This window comes from Pleurodeles waltl, chromosome 5 (assembly GCF_031143425.1).
Source record: "Pleurodeles waltl isolate 20211129_DDA chromosome 5, aPleWal1.hap1.20221129, whole genome shotgun sequence".
Taxonomy (NCBI): domain Eukaryota; kingdom Metazoa; phylum Chordata; class Amphibia; order Caudata; family Salamandridae; genus Pleurodeles; species Pleurodeles waltl.
The window spans coordinates 142041056-142067344 of record NC_090444.1 but is presented as its reverse complement, the minus strand read 5'-3'; the positions used below and the strand labels follow the sequence as shown (position 1 = coordinate 142067344).

General features: G+C 49.5%; 1 protein-coding gene across 1 annotated transcript in view; it reads right to left on the bottom strand.

The window, feature by feature from the left end:
* LOC138295478 (calpain-13-like) overlaps positions 1–26289 on the bottom strand; it is a 530338-nt gene that overhangs the window by 26249 nt on the left and 477800 nt on the right. The window contains exons 21-22 of the mRNA XM_069233811.1: positions 8824–8940; positions 7076–7131 (exon numbers count right to left, since the gene is read on the bottom strand). Coding sequence (XP_069089912.1) covers positions 7076–7131; positions 8824–8940 — 173 coding nt within the window. The remainder of the gene's footprint in view (positions 1–7075; positions 7132–8823; positions 8941–26289) is intronic.

The window sequence follows — 26289 nt, the reverse complement described above, 5'->3', positions numbered from 1 at the left end:
AATTGTGCTGCACCCTAAGGTCATTCTGTGTTTTTCGGTGTGCAGTGACTTTCATGTGGCATATCTGATGAACCCAATATTAACCAGGCTGCATCATGGCACCACGGCTGAGTGAGTTGTGTTGTTAATGTGTGAATGCATGATCTGCTGTTCGTGAGTTCAATTTTCAGGGAAGCCCACCAACTCAGTCTTTAATCCGAGGTTGGTATATTGAGTTGGCACCGAAATGGGCAACTGTAATGTTCCTTCTTTCACAGCACTCAGATTAGGTAGAGGTGTGGTGTGAAGCACTGAATGGAAAGCAAGTTATTACTTGTATCATGTCCCTATTGCTCTGGAAAGGCCTACTTTATCAAGTAGTGCATTTTTTGGCATTTGTTTATGCAATGAGCCCGCACAATAATTTTCTTCCACGATAGTGCAATACAGTGAAGCAAATAAAGTTGTTGGGCTGCTTTGCATTGGGGGGGAGAGCAGTCCGGAGCTGTATTTATTTACTAACACACACCTTTCCTCCATAGTACACCTGTTGTGCATGAGTATAGCATAGGATTTTTGGACCGGAAAGCCACTCTCCCACTACAAAATCTTATATTATATGACAAGGAGGTGTAGCCTAGCGACTAGAGTTGCCGACTTTCTGAACTAGGGAATTACATTTAAATTCCAGCCTCAATTCTCAGCTGATTCACTTAATTTCTCGGTGCTAAAACATGTTTAACTAGCATGGTGTAGAGAGCCACCCGGCCTCTCCTATAATTTGTAACAGGTTCCGCGTGTCAGGACGGAACGCGGAACCGAGATGGTTAAATAAATGAGGGACTCCGCTGACGCAGTTTCCCTACAGAACAGACGCTGAGTGCACGTGTGTTCATTGTCCGGAGGGTTGGTCGCGGCCCATACACTAACCCTACAGTGGCGACGAGCGGGCCATCTGCAACCCTGCGTCGTCCCCAGAGAAAACAAAGAAGGAAGGTGAAAGGGGCTGTGAATCCGTGCCCGGCGTCGACAGCATAGGATCCCCGGCAGGCAAGTGGCATGGGGTACTCCGATCCGTGAAGCGTGCCCCGCCTCCTTGCCGAGAGGGCCATTCGGAGGCTGCTGTGCCATCGCCTGGTAGGCGCGCGCAGCAACAGGAAGCTGCAGGCGCCAGCCGAGTGAAAAAAAAAAGAAAAGAAAAGGGACTGCAGGCAGCGCTCCGGCCCGGCAGCACCACGTGGGGCGTGTGCGATTCCTGGCACGCACACCCCCACCTTCAGGACGCTCGGGCTGTGCTCCCCACGGAGGGGAACACAGTGCAGGAGCCCCACTAAACGTGAGTAAAGAGGGCAGGAAGCCCTGAAAAAAAAAAAGACCACAGCAGAAGGAAGAAAATTAATTAAAGACACCCACACAATAGAAAAAAAAAACATATAGAAGGGGTGAAAGAGAAAAAAAAAATATAATAAAAGATAATACTTGAATAAATAATAACCCTGAACAAGAAAGTGGATATCAACAAACAAGTACAGTCCCCAGAGAGAGAAAAAAAAAAAAAAGGAGAGAAGATAAACATATACAGAGGTAGTGGCAAAAGTACCACTATAAGAAACCAAAGCACACCATGAGTGCCCCACCACAGGAAAACCCCCAGGCGCCCCTGCAAGCAGGCCCCAGTGCCCACTCGTCAGTAACCGCACTGCCACCATTTAGCCAACTGATTGACCCGGCCACAGCCTCGCCAAGATGGCGCTTATGGCTGAACCGATTAGAGAATTACTTCTGCGCCACGAGAGAGACAGATGGGGCCGTGCGCAGATCTCTCATGCTGTTAATGGGAGGGGATGAGCTGCAAGAATTGTTTGATGCGCTCCCCAACACTGGCGATAAGTCGGACTTCAATGCGGCGGTCGAAGCTCTGAACAAGCATTTTGACCCACAACTAAATTCAGACTTTGAGCGTTTCAAACGTCGGCAGGCTCAACAAACTGATGTTGAATCAATGGACATGTTCTACGCCCGATTAAGGAAACTAGCGAGCTCGTGCGTAGGCCTAAATCAACAAGAGGAGATCAGAGCGCAGATCGTTCAAGGATGTTGTTCAAATGCACTAAGGAAACTCATCCTGCGCCAGCAGGGTATGCCCCTTGATGACATTCTGGTGTTAGCGCGTTCACATGAGTTATCAGCAGTGAGAGCAGATGCCATGGCAGCAGTAAGGGGACAGTCCCTGGCAGCTGCGTCAACCGCACACCCGGTCCAGGTGAAGGAAGAGCAGGTGGAGGCCATCCAAACTCGTCAATCATCAGGACGAAAGGTGAACTTTGGCAGACAAAATGCACGCACCTTCCGAAGCTGTGGGTATGATCACAAACCACCAATGGCGTGCACCGCGAAAGGGAAAACATGTGACAAATGTGGCAAAGACAACCACTTTGCGAGAGTATGCAGGTCCGTCAAAGGCTGGCAATGGAACCAGAGAGGAAGAGACACCAAGGTCAGAAGTGTGACCACAGAGGCTGACGATTCTAGCGAGACTATGGCTCAGAAAACCCCCGTCTTCGAAGAGGATGAGGACAAAGACATTTTTGTCATCTCGTTCACTGGTGGGAGGCAACAGAAAAAGTGACCTCCACCCAGGAGCAATGTCCACATCAACGGCAAGTCGGCGACAGTGCTCATAGACACAGGTGCATCGGTGAATGTGATGGATGAGACTCTGTTCAAACAGCTGACCCCGCAACTACCACCAAAATGTACAACTATGGGGGCAGAGAACCGCTTCCTCTGCGGGGCATGGTGGAGGTGTCAGTGTCCAGCGAGCAAGTGTCAGCACTGGCGAAGTTCTATGTGGTGGCTGGAGACCGAGGTACGCTGTTGGGGTGCCACACCGCGGAGGAGCTTGAATTAGTATTTTTCACGCGACAAGTATATGACTCTCACGCTGAACGTCTAGTTAATAAGTTTCCGCAGTTTTTCGAAGGCCTGGGGCGACTCAAAGGTAAAAGTGTCAAGCTGCACATTGATCACAGGGTTACAGATGTTGCTCTCAGACACCGACGAGTTCCGTTTCACCTACGCCCCGCCGTGGAAAGGGAACTACAACTGCTTGAAGATCAAGGAGTGATCGAGAAGGTAGAAGGGCCCACACCGTGTGTGTCGCCGTTGGTAATAGCGCCGAAACCTAAGCAACCTGGTGCTATCCGCCTATGTGTCGACATGCGCCTGCCCAACAAGGCGATTAAAAGGGAGCGCCATATAACGCCTACAATGGATGATATCATAGCGGATCTGAATGGTGCACAGTGGTTCTCGAAATTGGACATTAATGCTGGATATCATCAGCTGGAACCCGATAGTAGAAATATCACGACCTTTTCAACGCATGTTTTTTGGGTATCCTCGGCCGCCGAAGTATTTTCAAAACGTGATCAGGGAGACGCTCTCAGGACTGCAGGGGGTAATCAATTTGAGTGATGACATCCTCATATATTCCAAAACCCGAGAAGAACATCACCGACACCTAAGAGCTGCGCTGCAAAGTTTATCGGAGGCAGGTCTAACACTCCACAAGAAGAAATGTGCTTTCTATCAGACGTCAGTAGAGTTTTTTGGCTATATCTTTCCAAAGAATGGTCTGCAAGTTGACCCTCGTAAAGCGGATGCTATCCGTCAAGCACCGATTCCGAAGAACACCACAGAAGTGAGAAGCTTCCTGGGCATGGCAACATATTGTGGAAGGTTTATCCCGCAACTTGCGACCATGGCAGAACCCCTCAGACAGCTCACAAAGACTGGGCATCGGTGGGAATGGAACCAAATGGCGGACAAGGCGTTTGCCGACATCAAGACAGCGCTACTAGACAAGTCAACAATGGCGTACTTTAACCCTCACCGGCAAACTAAGGTTGTGGTAGATGCTAGTCCAGTAGGGCTAGGCGCCGTTCTTCTGCAGGAGCAAAACCCGCAGGAGTGGGTTCCGGTCGCATATGCCAGTAGAGCATTGTCGTCAGTTGAAACACACTATGTCCAAATAGAACGGGAGGCTTTGGCGATTCGGTGGGCGTGTAAACATTTCCACTTGTACCTGTATGGCCAAGAGTTCCGGGTGGTGACGGATCACAAGCCTCTGGTCGCATTGTTTGCCGGCTGTCCTCGTCTGGCACCCCCGCGGATAGAACGGTGGACTGTTTTGTTGCAACCCTACCAGTTTACCGTCGTCTATCGGCCAGGAGTGAACAACCCTGCGGATTATTTGTCTCGTCACCCGTCCCTAACCACGACCAATGACTCTCAGGAGAAAGATGAGGAGAATACAGACATATTTGTCAACATGGTGGTGCAGTCGGCATGCCCTAATGCCCTGAGTGTAGGAGACATTGTAGACGCCTCCAAGGTGGATGCAACCCTCAACCAGGTCAAAGAAGCACTTGATCTCAAGAAGTGGAAGCTGTTCCTGGAAAGAACTAAAGTAGCCAATCAGGAGTGTAAAGCAGCGATGCAAGGAATGTGGAGGGTGCGAGATGAATTATCCACGGATGGAAAAGGACAGGTCCTGAGAGGAAGGAGAATTGTGCTGCCCCAGAGTCTGTGGGCCAAAGTAGTGGAGCTAGCACATCAGGGCCATCAAGTGGCTGCAAAGACTAAGGCAAGATTGCAGGCCAAGGTATGGTTCCCCAGCATGGACAGTCAGGTGGATGAACTGGTGGGAAAGTGTCATTCCTGTATCATCACCTCAGGGGAGCCACCATGTTGTCCCGTGGTCACAGAGCCGGCGAGTGTGAAGCCGTGGACAAAAGTGAGTATGGACTTTGGGAGCTTCCCGGATAGGCGGCTGACGGTCGTCATCATTGACTCGTGCACAAAGTTCCCCGTTGTGGACGTCGTGTCTTCCACAGCGTTTGAGAATGTGAGGCCGGTACTTCAGAAAACGTTTGCCATGTTTGGCCTCCCTGACGAAGTCAGAACAGACAATGGCCCGCCCTTCAATGGACAGGAGTTTCGGTCTTACCTTGAAGGTTTGGCCATACGTCATTGCAGGGTTATACCCTAATGGCCGCAGGCAAATGGGGATGTTGAATGGTTTATGCGAACTCTAAACCGAGCCCTCAAAATAGGGGTGGAATGGAGAGAAGACGGTGAGAAATGTCTACAAGAATTCCTGAGTGCTTATCGCCAGACCCCTCACAGTACTACAGGGTGTGCCCCGGCCACACTAATGTTCAAAGACCCTCCTAGGGATTGCATTCCGTCTGGTCCTCAGTGGATCGCACCCGAGCTCGATGTGGAAGCCACTCAACAACGCAGAGAGTGTACCAATCGTAAAGCCACCGAGCGACGGCGAAGTAAATATCGAGGTTTTCAAAAGGGAGACTAAGTGGTGGTGAAGAATCGCCGGCCAGGAGGAAAATTCCAGACTCCGTTTGAGCCCGAACCCTGGCAAGTTGTCATTGTACGGGGTGCCATGGTGACGGCAGCTCGAGGCAGTCAGAGGGTCACTAGAAATCTATCGCATTTCAGGAGAGCATGAACTCCAGTCATAAATCGGGAGGATGAAGAGGTCGACGACTCCACGTTGGAGTCCACTGCTGATGAGGCCAGGAATGGGGACGCTCCGGTGGTGACGCCAAGTGCCCGACACCCTCTGGGTAAAAATGATGCTCCTGAGGGATCCCCGCTTAGAGGCGGACGTTATCATTTATGCCCCAATCCGGTGCCGAACAGTCGGCTCCGAGATTTTGTATGTACACTGGGTCATAGGAAGCTGTGTTGGATCCTGGCTGTTTTACCATCAGAAAAGTTTCGTCCTCAGGCGCTGCATGCCTCCTAATGGTGTATTAACATTTTTCGTGTTCGCATATGCCCTTTTGTGTTTTGATTTGTTTCTCCTTTTCTGTGTGAAGTAAAACATGGGAGGGATGTAGAGAGCCACCCGGCCTCTCCTATAATTTGTAACAGGTTCTGCGTGTCTGGACGGTACGCGGAACCGAGATGGTTAAATTAATGAGGGACTGCGCTGACGCAGTTTCCATACAGAACAGACGCTGAGTGCATGTGTGTTCATTGTCCGGAGGGTTGGTCGCGGCCCATACACTAACACTACACATGGTTCTCTTATAAAGTGTTCTAATGCCTCCAGACCAGGCTTGTGCTGTATTACACTACAAAATAAATATATAAATGGTGGTTGGACACATTTTGTTTTAACAATTCACATATTGGAGGTGTGGTATATAGTGCAGCCACACGCAGCAGGTGAAATGACATGTTTGCAGAACTTTAAAAAAATTATCTAACTTTGCATATTCCTCAAGGAGGTGTTATAGTTTGATGCAAAACCAGGTCTGACAATCTGTACAAATCTGACTTTGCATCAAAAAAACATGGTTGGTAGAGTAAGGATGGCAGGTACCACTCATGGAAGGTCCCTCTGAAGTAAAGTAGTAGAAAGCAGCGTAAAGCGATGTTTGGGCCAATTTAAGGGTAATATTCCAGTGCAAAAAGTTATGTGGTTGAAAGTAAACACTTTATCAAGGCTCAGCACCATTTTGTGTCATTTTGTGGTGGTGCAAAGTTTTGATAAATCTTTCATACTCCATTCAGAAACAGAGCTGCCTCGAGGACTGGGTCTTTCTAGTAGTATCTTATAAACCAACTATTTTTTCACGAACTAAACTGCATTTTCAATCAAAGGTTTTTTTGCACCATATTGTTTTTTGCAGCTTGCTAGTTACAAAGACCCATCTTATTTCATGCCTCCTAGTCTTAGAAGGCGGAAGCTTAAGCAGACAGACAGAGCAAGCATTGAGTTGTAAACCGATGTGATTAAAGTATGTAGGATGTTGCAACGGCTCTGATGTCAAGGTGCATTTCACTAAACAATCCTATGAGCCACAGATTTACAACTGTCCCACTATTTCTATAGCAATATCATAAATACGATCACATATCCAAATGATTTCATTGAAAATTTGGCATCTCTTCCGGAATCTGGTTACAATGTATTTAATACATGATCAAAGACAGGGAGTGGGGTGGAAAGATTTTCATAACAGATTCTGGTATTAAAACAATAAAATAGGCTTCCCATACATACCTCTTCTCCGCTCAAGTAGATTCCTTTCCCATCTTTGCTTAAATTACGGAAAACTTCTAAACAGACAAAAACATATATATATACTTTGTTAAGAAACATCGAAAAGGACAGATAAAATACATGTTGAATCATTGAGACAAGGGTTTTCGGCCGACCGTCACCATTCGGCAATCCTCAGTGGAACGGCAATAGACGTTCACTCTTGAGTGTGCTTTGCCAATGCAGGTAAAACCTAATATTCATTCCAAGATTTATCCTAGGGTGACTGACAAAATATGTCAAGAAGTGGTCTTTATTGCTTTTGAAAGTTCCCTCGGCAAAGTTTTAGTTTTTTTTCCCACTAATTAGAAATTAGCAAAATTTGGCATCAAGGCAATTGGCTTCGTACTGCAGATGCTGATCTGCACTGTTCCATACCCAGGCTGGTGTGCCAGCGCGTGCCGTGAAGAAGCTTGTGAAAAAAATCTTTTAATTAGAGGTTAGGGCGAAATATGGCGTTTTATGTAGTCTAAAGAGGGCTCGAGTTCTGCTGATGCTAAGAGGCACCTCGAACAAGGCAGGTCCTTACGCGGTCGCCTCTCTCATGCTCTTTGGTCAGGTGCACATTTTGCATGCACCAACTGTGAATGGGTGTTCCCTCATGTGTGCTGAATGTAGGCAAATGGACATTACAGTACACCTTTGTCCATGCATCTACCCCATATTACAGATTAAGACACATGGGTAAAGGGATGGGGGGGTCCTGCTATCCTCATCCAAATGCAGGCAGGGACCTCTGGTTTAGACTTAGGCCCTCATTATCAGTTTGGCGGATGGGAAAGCCTATACGCCAAGCTCCCACCAGCGTGGCCGCTGCTGTAGTGGTGACCACCCTGCCCGACCTATTAGGAGTTTCCCACCAGGCCGACGGGCGTAAACCGGGCGGAAACATCAGTTTCTGCCCGCCGGCCTACCGGGAAACAGGCTACAGCATTGTTTCTGGCTTTTAATCCAGCTGGCGGCAATGCTGTAACCCGCAGGGTGCACCAGCAGCCTCTCAATGTTCACTGTCTGCTGGACAGGGGGACCCCTGCACTGCCCATGCCAAGTGCATAGGCAGTGCAGGGGACCCCCGTGGTCCCCTACACCTGTTCTCTGCCAGCATTTTCATGGTGTTCAAACCGCCATGTCAAGGCTGGCAGAGAGCAAGGTCACAATCCGTAGTCTGCTGGGCAGGGGGACTCATGCAATGCCCATGCCAAGTGCAGGGGCAGTGCAGGGGCCCTCCTGTGGCCCCCTGCACCTGTTCTCTGCCAGCCTTGTAATGACAGAGAATGAGGTTGTAATCCGCAGGGCAGCGCTGCCACCGCCAGGCCGTAGGGATCACAAATCCCGGCGGTGCCGGCATAACCCTGGCGGTCTGACTGCCAGAGTCTTTATGTGGCGGTCTGAAGACCGCCAGACTTGTAATGAGGCCCTTGGTGTGTGTGTGGTGGAGAGTGCACATTTATTTCTGCAACTGGGTGCATGGCCTGTGCCTGCACTGGTTACACCCTTAGAGGTTTATGTCCTTTTTCCATCTGAGACAGCATATTAATACTCCAAACTCCACTGTCGCATTTGTGACCACTATTCAACAAATAATTAGAACTTACCTCTTCAAAGATCATTTTTTTGATTTGGTGTGGACTGCAAATTGCTGAGAGTGCATCATTTTCATATACAGTCTGTAAGCAACGTGAAAGCCAAGTCAAACGGCAAGCACTTACTGGTCACAGTTTCAAGTCGAATAATACAGCTCACAAAATCCATGAAGTTTAATCTCTTAGAAGAGTCACCATATCGTAGAACCAGAAGGCTTAACATATCCCTGCTCACAGGAAGTCCTACAAATAGAAGGGAAGACATGGAACAATATAATTGTGAAAAACTTAGATGTATGACTTGCATTGCGGTCGCTAAACATGATAAGCCAAGCACTGGCAAAGCCATTAGATCTTGAGTTGTGTGATAGTTATTTTCTTCTCGTTTTTATTGCAAGCGTGTAGCATTAAAATAAGAGGAAGAATAAGAAACCATACATGTTAGACTTTTCAGCCTTGGGGTGGCCTCCCTTAACTTTTTGCCTCTGTTTCCCAGGTTGTTGATGTGTGCTGAATTCTGATTTTTGCTGTTTTTGTTACTCTGGGCACTTTACCACTGCTAACCAGTGCTAAAGTGCTCCTTTACAAAATGTGAATGTAATTGGCTTATCCATGATTGGCATATTTGATTTACTAGTAAGTCCCTAGTAAAGTGCACTAGAGGTGCCTAGGGCCTGTAAAACAAATGCTACTAGTGGGCCTGCAGCACTGGTTGTGCCACCTACATAAGTAGCTCTGTAATCACTGGTTGTGCCACCTACATAAGTAGCTCTGTAATCATGTCTCAGACCTGCCACTGCAGTGTCTGTCTGTGCAGTTTTAACTGTAAATTCGATTTGGCAAGTGAACTCCCTTGCCAAGCCTAAACCTTCCCTTTTCTTAGATGTAAGATACCCCTAAGGTAGGCCCTAGGTAGCCCCAAGGGCAGGGTACAGTGTATGGTTAAGGAAGGACATATTGTAATGTGTTTTATATGTCCTGACAGTGAAATATTGCTAAACTTGTTTTTCACTGTTGCAAGGCCTGTCCCTCTCATAGGTTAACATGGGGGCTACCTTTAAATCTGATTAAAGTGTGAATTCCCTTTGGGAGTGGATAGACATGGAGTTTGAGGTCTCTGAGCTCACAATTTAAAAATACATCTTTTAATAAAGTTGATTTTGAGATTGTGTGTTTGAAAATGCCACTTTTAGAAAGTGGGCATTTTCTTGATTAAACCATTTCTGTGTCTCTGCCTGTTTGTGGATTCCCTGTCTGGGTCAATTTGACAGTTGGGCTGGTTGCACCTCTCACTAGACAGTGACACAAAGGGAGCTGGGGTATAGTCTGCATTTCCTGATGAGCCATCTGTGCTAGGAAGGAGGGGAGGAGTGGTCACTCACACCTGAAAGGGCTGTGCCTGCCCTCACACAAAGCAGTCTCCAACCCCCTGGTGTTTGTCTGGGGCCTGGCCTGGGCAAGGCAGGATTTCACAATCAAGACAGTCTTTCCTTTGAAGTAGGCCTACTTCAAAGGGTAAAATCTTTAATAATAAGAAGGGCACCCAAAACTGCAGACTTTAGAACACTTCTGGAAACCAAGAGGAACGTCTGCCTGGAGAAGAGCTGAAGAGCTGAGTAAGAAGAGCTGTCCTGCCTGTGACTGTGCTTTGTGGAGCTATCCTGCAGTTGCTGCTTCTGCCAGAGTAAGAGGTCAAAGACTGGTCTTTGTGTGCCTTCCTTCTTGTGAAGATCTCCAAGTGCTTGATGTAGAGCTTGCCTCCTGTTGTTTGAAGTCTCAGGGACAGCAAAGAATTCTCTCTGCCAGCACCTGGAGTCTCTGGAGGGACTCCTACTCTGGCAAGTGCTGCCCATCCAGTTCCTGGGACCCTGAAAGGAGAAGCTGGCAGCCTAAGAGGAAGAAATCCACGCACAGAATGCCGTGCGGGGAAAAGATCTACGCAACTCTGATCTGTGGCTGAAAAATGGACACGCCGCCAACTTCGTGGCTGAAAATCGATGCTCGCCTACAACGCAACCCGAAGATTGATGCCCGGGCCTGGAGAAATGATGCACAGCATCGCTGACGGAGGCTGGTCAGATCTCAACCCGTGTTGCGTGGTTTTTGGATCATCGTGCGGCTGGATTTCCATCGTAAACCCCGCTGGGCGTGTAAAAATGATGCAAGGCCTGCCCGGACCCGAGAGTCCTGACTGGATCGACGCAGCACTCTCCTGCGGAGAGAAGAAACAACACGCCCCGAAGAAAGGAGAAACAACGCGAAGTCCCGCTCGTGAGTGAAATCCACGGATCACATGCCATTTTTGATTCACACTTGCCCAAGCGGGTTATTTTTGATGTACCTAAGGTACATTTTCACGCTAACAGTGTTACTGTGTGTTTATAATTACATGAAGACTCTTTTTGCATTTTCAGTGATAACTTGACTTGTGTATTGTGGATTTTTGTCATTCTGGTCTTGTTTTGTTTAGATAAATATTTCCTATTTTTCTAAACCTGTGTTGTGTCATTTTGTAGTGTTTTCATTAAGTTACTATGTGTGTTGGTACAAATACTTTACACCTAGCACTTTGAAGTTAAGCCTACTGCTGCTGCCAAGCTGCCATGGGGAGTAAGCAGGGGTTAGCTGAGGATGATTCTCTTTTACCCTGACTAGAGTGAGGGTCCATGCTTGGACAGGGGGTAACCTGACTGCCAACCAAAGACCCCATTTCTAACATTGGTTACCAGCGGTTGGGATTGAACTTGTATTTGTACTTGACATACAGTGATTAAGTGTACACTACAGTTATGGGTGCAGACCACCACATGACCACACACTACTTGTCTTGTGATTTCTAATTTTTCTCTTTTGCTTGGATTTTTTTTCCCTACAATCTATTTTTGTGGTAATCTTTGATTGACTTCTGAACTTCATTTGGGAACTTTTTTTCTGCCTTTTGGAACTTTGCACTTTTGTTGACCCTTCATCATGTCCCAATCTGGAGATGCATCAGTTGGAGCTTCTTTTGACCTAGATAAATTGGAAAGCTATACCAAGGCTCAGTTAAAGCAGTTCTGTCAAAGTTCTGACTGTCCCATTAAAAGATCATCCAAGAAGGAGCTGCAAAAGGCATTGAGGGCCTAGGTGGCAGCCAAGAGCACTGAAGGACACACAGAGGAGGAGGAGGGTGAGGAGAAGGAAGAACATTCCATACACAATGGTATTGTGGGTGGGCCTGTTATACCCTGGGAGAGGGTCTCCAGGGCAGATAGGAGTGTCTCATCTAAGGGTCTCACCCCTGAAGAATTGCACGACAGGCAGGCAGAGGGGGATCACCAGAGGGAGTTGGAGAAAATAAGGATGGCCATTGAAGAGAAAAAGTTGTTGTTGGCTCATGAGCTCAGGTTGAGGGAGCTGGATCAGAGGAGCCAGTCTAGCAGGGATGGTGGCAGCCACATCACAGTGCAGCCTGAAAAGAGGGTGCACATTCCTAAAGATCTTGTGAAGGATTAAAAAAGGGAGGACGACATATACTTGCGGTTTAAGGGGTATGAGTCTGCTCTCCATATGACTCTAGTCCCTGAATCTCATTGGAGGGCGGGTCTGTGGAAGCACTTTGCGGTAGAGGGGAGGGATGCACTGAGCCTTAGGGGATGCTCAGAATCTCATCTACACTATCATGAAGGATGCCCTACTCACAAGGTATGGTCTCACCCCTAAGCAATATAAGCATACGCTTAGGTCCTACAAGAAGAAGGAATCCCAAACATGGTTGGAATGTGTTGATTCTTATTGCAGGTCACTGGATGGTTGAGTGAAGGGCAGTAAGGTAACTACGTATGAAGGGCTTTACAATGTGATTGCTTGGGAGCACTTGTACAGTTTATATTTTCCAGAGCTGTGCCAGCACCTGATTGACAGCAAGCTGACTGACCCCAGGAAGCTTGCGCAGGAAGCGGACTGCTGGGAGAGCACCAGGGTCAAGAAGAGGTATGGGGGAGACCACGCCAAGGGTGGGCAGGGTCCCTCTCAGAAGAAAGGGGGGTAAGGGTAAACAGGAGGAATTCTCTAAAGGACCCCAAACTGATTCCCAGGGTAAGGATTCGCAACCCCTTCAGTGAGAAGAAGCCATGGTTCTCCAAAGGGAAGCCAGTGCAGGTGGTCCCCCACGTAAGTGTTATGCATGTGACCAGGTGGGTCATTTGAAGGGGGACCCCAAATGCCCCAAAAGTACACCAGCACCCACTGGAGCCCCGTCCCAGGTTTTGGCCAGTGTAGCGCTTGGGGAGGAGTTGGTTCCAGGTGGGTGGGAGCCAGCTGAGATGACCCTTTTCTCACTAGGTGACAATGAGATGGTCCAGAGAACCCTCATGCCCGTGAACACTAAGAAGTACAGGCAGTGGGTGACCATTAATGGACAGAGGGAAGAGGCTCAGAGACACAGGAGCCAGTGTGACTACAGTGAGGAGTCAGCTGGTGTCTAAAGAGCAGATTGATCCCCGGGTACTTCACAAAGTAGCTGCAGTGGACAACTCAGAGCGCCTGTGCAGAGTGGTGCAGGTTCCCTTTGAATGGGGGGGGTCTCAAGGTCCTTAAATGTAGCTGTTAGTCCAACCATGCCGGTTGACTGTTTGCTAGGCAATGCCCTGGAAGATTCCTCTTGGAAAGAGGTGGAACACAGGTCTCACTTGGAGATGTTGGGTCTGCCTGGGTGGGTATGCGTATCCACCTGATCAATGGCAGCCCGCCAGTGTAATCAAGAGCCTCTGTAGCCTGAAACAGTGCCCAGGGGACCGCCAAGAAGAAGAGGGACAGGGGGCATGGGAAACCGGACCCAGAAGTTCCCATGGTCCGGGAGGAGGCAGAGCCTGAGGGTGATGCCCCTGAGCCTACAGGGGAACAGGTGGCTCAACTGGGTGAGGTCCCTGAGCTGTCGCAGTGGCAGCAGGAGGGAGGCCCACAAGGGAAGCATTCTGTGCAGCACAGAGGTCATGCCGTACTCTGGAGGGTTTGCGGCAGCAGGCTGCAGACCAGGCGGCTGGTAAGGAGGCAGGATCGCACCTGATCTATTGGGAGGATGGTGGTACCCCAGTGCTTCAGGGCCCTCTTACTGGGGTTGGCTCATGAAGTGCCTTTAGCTGAACATTTGGGGCAGGACAAGACCTTTGAGAGGCTTGTCATCCACTTTTACTGACCCCTAATACGCAGGCACTCAAATGCACATTGCAGGTCTTGCCAGACTTGCCAGACAAGTGGCAAGAGTTGGGGGAATGTAAGGCTCCCCTCCAACCTTTACCAGTTGTCAGTACCCCCTTTGAGAGGGTAGGCATTGACATTGTGGAGCCTCTGGATCCCAAGACAGCCATGGGCAACAGGTTCATCCTGGTCTTGGTGGATCATGCCACCCGGTACCCAGAAGCCATTCCTTTGAGATGAATCACTTCCCCTGTGGTGGGTCGTGCTTTGATGGTTTTTTTTTACCCGAATTGAATTCCCCAAGGAAATGGTATCTGATAGGGGTACCAACTTCATATCCAAGTATATGAAGTTTCTGTGGAAGGAGTGTGGGGTAACCTACAAGTTCACCACCCATTACACCCCTGAAGTAATGGTCTGGTAGAGAGATTCAACCATACCTTGAAAGGCCTGATCATTGGCCTGTCAGAGACTTTGAAGCGGAAGTGGGACGTCCTCTTGCCATGCCTTCTCTTCGCCTACAGGGAGGTGCCTCAAAAGGGACTTGGGTTTAGTCCCTTGGAGCTGATTTATGGCCAACCTGTGAGGGGACCGTTGAGTTTGGTTAAGGAGGCTTTGGAAAAAGCTCCTAGTAAACCCCCCAGGATGTATTCAGTTACATGCTGGCTTTGATAAACCAGACTGCTGGCTTCAGGAGTCCCGCACAGGAGAACCTTGAAGCAAGCCAGGAGGACATGAAACGCTTGTATGACCAGAATGCCAGTCTCGTCAAGTTTCAACCTGGACAAAATGTGTGGGTGATGGCACCAGTGGAGCCTAGGGCGCTCCAGGATAAGTGGACTGAGCCATTTGAGGTGGTGGAGCGCAAGAGTGAAGTCACCTACCTGGTGGACTTGCGGTCTCCAAGGAACCCTTTAAGGGTCCTGTATGTCAACCGCCTCAAGCCACACTTTGAGTGGATTGAACTGTCCATGCTCCTTGTGACAGATGGTAGGGTGGAGGAGGAGAGTGAGCCTCTTCCTGACCTCCTGTCCGCAGGAGAGAAAGATGGATCTGTGGAGGGAGTCACCCTCTCCCCTCCCCTGACTAAAGAGCAGCAGAGTGACTGTTGCCACGTGTTGGGACAGTTCACCTCACTGTTTTCCCTGATCCCAGGTGTCACACACTTGTGAATACATGATGTGGACACTGGGTACAGTCCACCCATTAAACAGAAGGTTTACAGGGTGACTGACAGGGTCAGGGCTTGCATTAAGGATGAAGTATCCAAAATGCTAACCCTAGGGGTTATTGAGCACTACAGCAGTCCTTGGGCCAGCCCAGTGGTATTGGTCCCAAAGGCTGCTGCACCTCGTGCCACTCCAGAACTCTCAGGTGTGTGGACCACTGAGATGTCATTGCGGTCAGCAAGACTGATGCATCCCCCATCCCCCGAGCTGATGAGCTCATTGACTAGTTGGGAGCTGCCAAGTACCTCAGTACGTTTGACTTAACATCAGGGTACTGGCAGATTGCCTTAACTGAGGGGGCCAAGGAGAGGTCAGCATTTTCTATCCCAGATGGACACTTTCAGTTTAAAGTGATGCAATTTGGGATGAAGAATGCCCCTGCCACCTTTCAGAGGTTAGTCAACCAGGTGTTGGCTGGGCTGGATGAGTTCAGTGCCGCCTACCTGGATGACATTGCTGTTTTTAGTTCCACATGGGAGGAACACCTGCAACACCTCTGGAGAGTGTTAGAGGCCCTGTAGAAGGCAGCGCTCACTATTAACTATTAAATATTAAGGCAAGCAAGTGCCAAATAAGGCAGGGATCTGTGGTGTACTTGGGACACCAGATTGGGAGTGGCCAGGTGGCACCCCGAAAGCCTAAGATTGAAACCAGTCTGGCTTGGGAGCCTTCCAAGATCCAGACTGAAGTGAGAGCCTTCTTAGGTCTCACAGGATACTACAGGAGGTTTGTCAAGGGGAATGGTACCATTGTTACCCCCTTGACTGAGTTGACTTCTAAGAAGAAACCCAGGAAAGTGATCTGGACAGAGGCTTGCCAGAACGCTTTTGATGCCCTGAAGGCTGCCATGTGCACAGCACCTGTGATGAAGGCACCTGGCTACTCCAAGGAGTTTGTTGTGCAAACAGACACCTCAGAGCATGGTATTGGCGCAGTACTCTCACAGCTCAATGAAGAGGGCCTAGATTAACCCATAGCCTTCTTTAGCAGGAGGTTACTTCCCAGGGAACGTAGGTGGAGTGCCACAGAACGTAAAGCGTTTGCTGTGGTCTGGGCGCTGAAGAAGCTGAGACCCTACTTGTTTGGGATTCACTTCTGAGTTCAGACCGACCACAGGCCCCTCAGATGGTTAATGCAGATGAGGGATGAGAATCTAAAACTGTTGAGGTGGTCCATTTCCCTACAGGGGATGGACTTTATGGTGGAACACTGTCCTGGTACAGAGAACGCCAATGCTGATGGTCTGTCCAGGTTCTTCCGCCTTAGTGATGAGAACTCCCATAAGAATGGGTAAGTTGCTCCCCACTTTCAGCTGGGGGGGGGAAACGTGGTAGACTTTTCATCCTTGGTGTGGTCTCCCTTAACTTTTTGCCTCTCTTTCCCAGGTTGTTGATGTGTGCTGGACTCTGATTTTTGCTGTTTTTGTTACTCTGGGCACTTTACCTCTGCTAACCAGTGCTAAAGTGCAAGTGCTCCTTTACAAAATGTGTATGGAACTGGCTTCTCCAGGATTGGCATATTAGATTGACTAGTAAGTACTTAGTAAAGTGCACTAGAGGTGCCCAGGGCCTGTAAATCAAATGCTACTAGTGGGCCTGCAGCACTGGTTGTGCCACCTACATAAGTAGCTCTGTAATCATGTCTCAGATCTGCCACTACAGGGTCTGTGTGTGCAGTTTTAACTGTAAATTCGACTTGGCAAGAGTACCCACTTGCCAGGCCTAAACCTTCCCTTTTCTTACATGTAAGATACCCCTAAGGTAGGCCCTAGGTAGCCCTAAGGGCAGGGTACAGTGTATGGTTAAGGAAGGACATATTGTAATGTGTTTTATATGTCCTGACAGTGAAATATTGCTAAACTTGTTTTTCACTGTTGCAAGGCCTGTCCCTCTCATAGATTAACATGGGGGCTACCGTTAAATCTGATTAAGGTGTAAATTATTTTTGGGAGCGGATAGGCATGTGGAGCTTGGGGTCTCTCAGCTCACAATTTAAAAATACATATTTTAGTAAAGTTGATTTTGAGATTGTGTGTTTGAAAAAGCCACTTTTAGAAAGTGGGCGTTTTCATGCTTAAACCATTTCTGTGACTCTGCCTATTTGTGGATTCCCTGGTTGGGTCAGTTTGACAGTTGGTCTGGTTGCACCTCTCACTAGACAGTGACACAAAGGTAACTGGGGTATAGTCTGCATTTCCTGATGAGCCATCTGTGGTAGGAGGGAGGGGAGGGGTGGTTACTCACACCTGAAAGGGCTGAGCCTGCCCTCACACAATGCAGTCTCCAACCCCCTGGTGTGTGTCTGTGGCCTGACCTGGGAAGGCAGGATTTCACAATCAAGAGAGACTTTCCTTTGGAGTAGGCCTACTTCAAAGGGCAAAATAGGCATAAGAAGGGCACCCAAACCACAGACTTTAGAACACTTCTGGAAACCAAGAGGGACCTCTGCCTGGAGAGAGCTGAAGAGCTGAGGAAGAAGAGCTGCCCTACCTGTGACTGTGCTTTGTGGAGCTATCCTGCAGTTGCTGCTTCTGCCAGAGTAAGAGGTCAAAGACTGGACTTTGTGTGCCTTCCTTCTTCTGAAGATCTCCAAGGGCTTGATTTAGAGCTTGCCTCCTGTTGTTTGAAATCTCAGGCACAGCAAAGACTTCTCTCTGCCTGCACCAGGAGTCTCTGAAGAGACTCCTACTCTGGCAAGTGGTGCCCATCCAGTTCCTTGGACCCTGAAAGGAGAAGCTGACAGCCTAAGAGAAAGTAATCCATGCACAGAACGCCGTGCAGGGAAAAGATCGATGAGACTCCGATCTGCGGCTGAAAAATCAATGCGCCGCCGGCTTTGCAGCTGAAAATCAGCGCTCGCCTACAACGTGACCCGAAGATCGATGCCCGGGGCTGGAGAAACGACGCACAGCATCGCTGATGGAGGCTGGTGAGATCTCAACTCGAGATGCGTGGTTTTCAGATCATCACGTGGCTGGATTACCAATGGAAACACCGCTGGGTGTTTAAAGATGATGCAAGGCCTGCCCGGATCCGAGAGTGCTGAACCGGATCAACGCATCGCTCTGATGCGGAGAGAAGAAACGACTCACCCGACCCCACGAAAGGAGAAACAATGCAAGGTCTCACTCGTGAGTGAAATCGACGCATCGCAAGCCATTTTTGACACACACTCGCCTGTGCAGGGTTATTTTTGACGCGTCCAAGGTACATTTTCACCTTAACAGTGTTAGTGTGTGTTTAAAATTACATGAAGACTCTTTGTATTTTCAGTGATAAGTTGACTTGTGTATTGTGGATTTTTACCATTGTGGTCTTGTTTTGTTTATATAAATATTTCCAATTTTTCTAAACCTGTGTTGTGTCATTTTGTAGTGTTTTCATTAAGTTACCGTGGGTGCTGGTACAAATACTTTACACCTAGCACTCTGAAGTAAATGCTACTAAGGGGATAAGTAGGGGTTAGCTGAGGGTGATTCTCTTTTACCCTGACTAGAGTGAGGATCCCCGCTTGGACAGGGGGTAACCTGACTGCCAACCAAAGACCCCATTTCGAACAGTACAACTCTGTCAAAATTTGGTGTGGTGACCATACACTTGCAATAAACATTTTGTAATGAATTAACAATTGTATACAGTTTTAATAGACCATTGCAGACACTTTCTTTGTAGGTTCTTGCACACAAAACAGCCACAGAAGCTCTTTTTAGTTGTAATGCACAACACAGCAAATTGATTCTTAGCACGGTTAAAAGGTACTATTGACTCATTTTCTTATGCTTAGTGCATAGTTTAAACACTGGATGATTACAAGGAAGTATAAAATAGATAAAGAATATAAAAAATAAGCATTGGCAAAGTAAAGTATTGGCCCACCATCCTGGCACTGAAGTGCACATCTTTTTATGTGAACGTGTGGATTTGATCACTAACAACTTTGCCAGTGGTGTATGAAGTGCATAGTCCAGAGTGTGAAGGTTACATAAAGGCACTGATACCAGCTCAGAGGGTTGCATAGAACAAGGAGAAGGAAAATTCGGGCAAAAAATTGCAAATGGAAAAATCTGAGAAAAGCAATATAAAAGAGACATGTTGGTCTCGACTGAATAAAAGCAAAAGTCTTTGAATGCAGGGAATGGACACATCAAAGAGGCCACGAGGACGATTTCCAGCTGCTGTTTTCAGAATATAACCAATGACATCAACCTTCTACAAGAGGGTGCAATAACTGGAGGCCTGACCCCAGCCCCGAATCGGCAGAGTGATGGATAATTTGTATGAAACACAAATGATGTGTCAATAATGTGCACGTGACATACTGTGGTACCCAAATATGGTGATTCAGAAGAATATATTGGTCATGTGGAAGATCAGTACTTCTTTCATCAAGGTATTTCATATGACGGGGTGACAGATAATACATTATTTGATGATCGATAATGCTGATCTGGGGTGTCCTGGGTATTCTAGGCCTTGGGTGTCATGAGTGCTCTTGTTCATTTTTTTGGCTAGGTTTTGTAAAACAAGGACTATATTGAAAGGTGTAATCAATGTTCCTTACTGTGACATCATCACGACATAGTGTATAATCTGAACATAGGAAAAGTAGTGGAACCTGTGAAGCAGCATGCCTGAGAAGCAGAGTAAGTGGTTTGGTACCTTTAATTAATTGCAAACAGTTAGTTTTGTAGCAGCAATGTTTGAGGAAAGGGAATATAGAATTGTCAAGGATGATGAAATGTGATGGTATGTTATATTGATTTGTATAGCACATTAATTACCCGGGAGGGTATCCAGGCGCTTGGGCAGATGTTTAGGTGTGAAGTTCCTAAGGTGGTTTTACAAAGAGTCAGTGTAGGAAGTTGGCTCTGTATGCACTATTTCAAAGTAAGGAATAGTATGCACAGAGTCCAAGGGTTCCCCTTAGAGGTAAGATAGTGGCAAAAAGAGATAATTCTAATGCTCTATTTTGTGGTAGTGTGGTCGAGCAGTAGGCTTATCAAAGGAGTAATGTTAAGCATTTGTTGTACACACACAGGGAATAAATGAGGAGCACGCACTCAGAAACAATTCCAGGCCAATAGGTTTTTGTATTGAAAAATATATTTTCTTAGTTTATTTTAGGAACCACAGGTTCAAGATTTACATGTAATACTTCAAATGAAAGGTATTGCAGGTAGGTACTTTAGGAACTTTGAATAATCAAAATAGCATATACACTTTTCACATAAATCACATATAGCTATTTTAAAACTAGACAGTGCAATTTTCAACAGTTCCTGGGGGAGGTAAGTGTTTGTTCGTTTTTGCAGGTAAGTAAACCACCTACAGGGTTCAAGTTTGGGTCCAAGGTAGCCCACCGTTGGGGGTTCAGAGCAACCCCAAAGTTACCACACCAGCAGCTCAGGGCCGGTCAGGTGCAGAGGTCAAAGTGGTGCCTAAAACGCATAGGCTTCAATGGAGAAGGGGGTGCTCCGGTTCCAGTCTGCCAGCAGGTAAGTACCTGCGTCTTCGGAGGGCAGACCAGGGGGGTTTTGTAGGGCACCGGGGGGGGACACCAGTCAGCACAGAAAGTACACCCTCAGCGGCACGGGGGCGGCCGGGTGCAGTGTGCAAACAAGCGTTGGGTTTGTAATAGAAAGCAATGGGAGACCAAGGGGTCTCTTCAGCGATGCAGGCAGGCAAGGGGGGGCTCCTCGGGGTAGCCTCCACCTGGGCAAGGGAGAGGGCCTGTAACAGTGGGCAAGCCAACCACTGTAGAGACTTGAGAGACTGTGGCTTTGCACTCCCCAGGATGGCACAGTGGGCAAGCCACCCACTGTAGAGACTTGAGAGACTGTGGCTTTGCACTCCCCAGGATGGCACAGTGGGCAAGCCACCCACTGTAGAGACTTGAGAGACTGTGGCTTTGCACTCCCCAGGATGGCACAGTGGGCAAGCCACCCACTGTAGAGACTTGAGAGACTGTGGCTTTGCACTCCCCAGGATGGCACAGTGGGCAAGCCACCCACTGTAGAGACTTGGGAGACTGTGGCTTTGCACTCCCCAGGATGGAACAGTGGGCATGGAGGCCCCTCGTGGATCTGGCGTCATGGACTCATCTGGCTGAGGTGCCCCCCCTTCCCTTCCCCCTGAGGTGCCTGTAGTTTTCCTATATGATGCCCCTGCAGTGTTCTCTCCGTTGGAGTCAGGTATCCTGTGTGGGCTTTGCCCATGTGATTTGGGCCCAGTGGCCCACGAACAATGCCTGATACACATATCGGACTTGACAATTTATGTATATAAAATTTTAGATGTGTGATACATTTTATACTCAGTCATACAATATATTCCAAAGTTTTTAATCATTTCCTTTTGTCTTTGCATTCTTCCGGGGGGTTTGGGGGGGTAACCGTGATATTTTGCTATGCATTGATGTGTGTGTTGCAGTGGGTGAGGGTGATGGTGGGTGTGTCGCATATGTGTGTCCCCGGAATTTTTTGCCTCCCCTGTGTCGTAGGTGCAGTACTCACCGTTGTCTTCTGCGTCGGCGTTCGTGCTCCTGGTAGAGGAGCAGGAAGACAATCGCTGGGAGGATGTGGAGTTCGGGTTCCATGCTGTCCAGATTCCTCGTGGGGTGTATGGAGGTGAGCGTTTTCAGTTTGAAATGGCTGTTTCCGCCGTGTTTTTATCGGCGGGGCTACCACCCCGGAAAAGGTGGCGGATTGGTGGGTTGTGATAGGGTGGGCCCCCTCCCCCAGCTCCTCTCACTCTACCTGTCCCCTCCCCTCCCTCGCGCTTTCCCGCCGCGACCTCCTGCACGCCCCCGCCCCCCAGCTCCCATTCGCCCCCAGTTGACCCCTCCCCCCCCCTCCTACCTCTTATGGCGGCCGCTGCGCGACCGCGCAGCGGGCACGCCGCTGGCGCGCCGGAGGCGCGCCAGAGGCAAGCCCGTCTGCGCCCGTCCGCGCCTGGCCCGTGCCCAGCGCCACGACCCCTGGTCCCCAGCTCCCCCAAGCCCCGCTGATCCGCTACGACCCCACCACCCTCCACGCCCTCAACCCAGGGCGCTCCAAAACCTGCTTCCTAGCTCACCCCAAACGCACCCATGGACCCTTCGCCTGCAACTCCTGCAAACGCATCTTCCACCACGCAACTACCACGACCACAAGCCCACGCGCCATCAACCACCTCAAGTGCATCCTGATCAACGCTCGTTCCGTCCACAAGCACGCCGTTGAACTTTGGGACCTCCTGGACTCCACAGCCCCGGACGTCGCCTTCATCACGGAGACATGGATGAACGCCTCCTCTGCTCCAGACATCGCTACCCGCCATCCCCGAAGGCTACAAGATCTCCAGAAAAGACCGCACCAACCAAGTAGGAGGAGGTGTCGCCATCATCTTCAAAGACTCCATCAGCGTCACCACCTCCACCGAAGACCCCCCCCTCGCCGCTGAACACCTGCATTTTCAGATTCGCACCGACCCAAGGACCACCCTCAGAGGATCCCTCGTCTACCGTCCTCCCGGACCTCGCGCCTCTTTCAGCGACGCCATCGCCGACTTCATCTCCCCGCACGCCCTCGCCTCTCCGGACTACATCCTCCTAGGCGACCTCAACTTCCATCTGGAACAAAACAACGACCCCAACACCACCACCCTGCTCGACAACCTCGCCAACCTCGGCCTCAAACAACTGGTGAACACCGCCACCCACATCGCCGGACACACGCTCGACCCTATCTTCTCCGCCAGCAAACACGTCTTCTTCAGCCACACCTCTGCCCTACACTGGACCGACCACAGCTGCGTCCACTTCACATTCCGACGCGAGACCTCCCACCTCCGCACTCAACCCACCCCTCGTCGACAGTGGAACAAGATCCCTGAAGAGCAACTCTTCTCCGCTCTCGCCGCCAACCAACCCACCCTCACCACCGACCCCAACGACGCATCTCTCAACCTCACAAACTGGATCTCCAACTGCGCTGACAACCTTGCTCCCCTCAAACGCACGCATCGACAGACCAACACCAAAAAACCTCTCTGGTTCTCTGACACCCTCAAAGAATCAAAGAAAACTTGTCGTGCCCTTGAGAAGGCCTGGCGCAAGGACCACACCGCGGACAACATGACCGCCCTCAAGAACGCTACACGCGAACACCACCACCTGATCCGCACTGCCAAAAGGAACTTTTTCACCGACAGACTAGACAAAAACAGCCACAACAGCAGAGAACTCTTCAGCATCGTCAAAGAGTTCTCCAACCCCAGCGCCAGCGCCAACGCCGTCACGCCCTCACAGGATTTGTGCGAATCCCTCGCCACTTTCTTCCATCGCAAGATCAGCGACCTCCACGACAGCTTCGGACACCAGACCCAACCATACACCACTGAACCCGCTTCCCCGGACATCACCCTCAACAACTGGACCCACATCAACACGGAAGAAACCAAATCCATCATGAACTCTATCCACTCCGGCGCCCCTTCGGACCCCTGCCCGCACTTCATCTTTAACAAAGCCGACGACATCATCGCCCCGCACCTCCAGACCGTCATCAACTCTTCTTTTTCTTCTGCTACCTTCCCCGAATGCTGGAAGCACGCTGAAGTCAACGCCCTACTAAAGAAACCTACGGCTGACCCAAGCGACCTGAAAAACCTCCGCCCCATCTCTCTTCTACCTTTCCCAGCCAAGGTAATAGAAAAGACCGTCAACAAACAGCTGACCACCTTCCTGGAAGACAACAACCTGCTCGACCCTTCACAAACCGGATTCCGAACCAACCACAGCACGGAAACCGCCCTCATCTCAGTCACAGACGACATCAGAACCCTGATGGACAACGGTGAAACAGTCGCCCTCATTCTCCTCGACCTCTCGGCTGCCTTTGACACCGTCTGTCACCGCACCCTAATCACCCGCCTACGCTCCACCGGGATCCAAGGCCAGGCCCTGGACTGGATCGCCTCCTTCCTCGCTAACCGCTCCCAAAGAGTTTACCTCCCTCCGTTTCGCTCAGAACCCACCAAGATCATCTGCGGCGTACCTCAAGGCTCATCGCTCAGCCCGACACTCTTCAATGTCTACATGAGCCCCCTCGCCGACATCGTACGCAAGCACGACATCATCATCACCTCCTACGCCGACGACACCCAACTTGTACTCTCCCTCACCAAGGACCCCGCCAGCGCCAAGACCAACCTACAAGAGGGTATGAAGGACGTCGCAGATTGGATGAGGCTCAGCCGCCTAAAGCTGAACTCTGAAAAAACGGAAGTCCTCATCCTCGGCAACACCCCGTCCGCCTGGGACGACTCCTGGTGGCCCACGGCCCTCGGCACCGCACCGACCCCCGCAGACCACGCCCGCAACCTCGGCTTCATCTTGGACCCTCTTCTCACCATGACCAAGCAAGTCAACGCCGTGTCCTCCGCCTGCTTCCTCACTCTCCACATGCTCCGCAAGATCTTCCGCTGGATCCCCGCCGACACCAGAAAAACCGTGACCCACGCCCTTGTCACGAGTCGCCTGGACTACGGCAACACCCTCTACGCCGGGACCACCGCCAAACTCCAAAACCGCCTGCAACGCATCCAAAACGCCTCGGCCCGCCTCATCCTCGACGTACCCCGCAACAGCCACATCTCCGCACACCTGAGACACCTGCATTGGCTCCCAGTCAGCAAAAGGATCACCTTCCGTCTTCTCACCCACGCACACAAAGCCCTCCACAACAAGGGACCGGAATACCTCAACAGACGCCTCAGCTTCTACGTCCCCACCCGCCCCCTCCGCTCCGCTGGCCTTGCACTTGCTGCCGTCCCTCGCACCCGCCGCTCCACGGCGGGTGGGAGATCTTTCTCCTTCCTGGCGGCCAAGACCTGGAACTCCCTCCCCACCAGCCTCAGGACCACCCAGGACCACTCCGCTTTCCGGAGACTCCTAAAGACTTGGCTGCTCGAGCAGCGATAACCCCCCCTTTTTTCCCCCCTAGCGCCTTGAGACCCGCACGGGTGAGTAGCGCGCTTTATAAATGTTAATGATTTGATTTGATTTGATTTGGGCGGTACATTGTCTCCCGCTTGTCTGTTGGCGGTGACCGCCGCACTGTTTGTTTGTCCCTCCGTGTTGGGCGGTGTGTTGAAGTGGCGGGCTCTGTTGGCGGTTTCCGCCAGGGTCGGAATTAATTTTTTTTTACCACCATCCTGTTAGCGGTTTTGCCGCCGCTTTAACACCGACCGCCGAGGTTGGAATGACCCCCTATGTTTCTAAAAGTTGGAATACTTTTTAAGAATCTAAAACTAATTCTAGAACTTAATTCAAACTTTCACAAAACTTTTAAACTCTAAAAGAAATGCTAACAGGGACTAACACAAGGCCCTAGCATGACTTATAAAAATTTAGAAAAATAGCTCAAATTTCAAAAATCTGTTTCTAATGACAATTTTTGGAATTTAGTCGTGTGATCAGGTATTGGCTGAGTAGTCCAGCAAATGCAAAGTCTTGTACCCCACCGCTGATCCACCAATGTAGGAAGTTGGCTCTGTATGCCCTATTTCAAAGTAAGGAATAGTATGCACAGAGTCCAAGGGTTCCCCTTAGAGGTAAGATAGTGGCAAAAAGAGATAATTCTATTGCTCTATTTTGTGGTAGTGTGGGCGAGCAGTAGGCTTATCAAAGGAGTAGTGTTAAGCATTTGTTGTACACACACAGGCAATAAATGAGGAACACACACTCGGAGACAATTCCAGGCCAATAGGTTTTTGTATAGAAAAATATATTTTCTTAGTTTATTTTAAGAACCACAGGTTCAAGATTCACATGTAATTCTTCAAATGAACGGTATTGCAGGTAGGTACTTTAGGAACTTTGAATAATCAAAATAGCATATACACTTTTCACATAAATCACATATAGCTATTTTAAAACTAGACAGTGCAATTTTCAACAGTTCCTGGGGGGAGTAAGAGTTTGTTAGTTTTTGCAGGTAAGTAAACCACCTACGGGGTTCAAGTTTGAGTCCAAGGTAGCCCACCGTTGGGGGTTCAGAGCAACCCCAAAGTTACCACACCAGCAGCTCAGGGCCGGTCAGGTGCAGAGGTCAAAGTGGTGCCCAAAATGCATAGGCTTCAATGGAGAAGGGGGTGCCCGGTTCCAGTCTGCCAGCAGGTAAGTACCCGCGTCTTCGGAGGGCAGA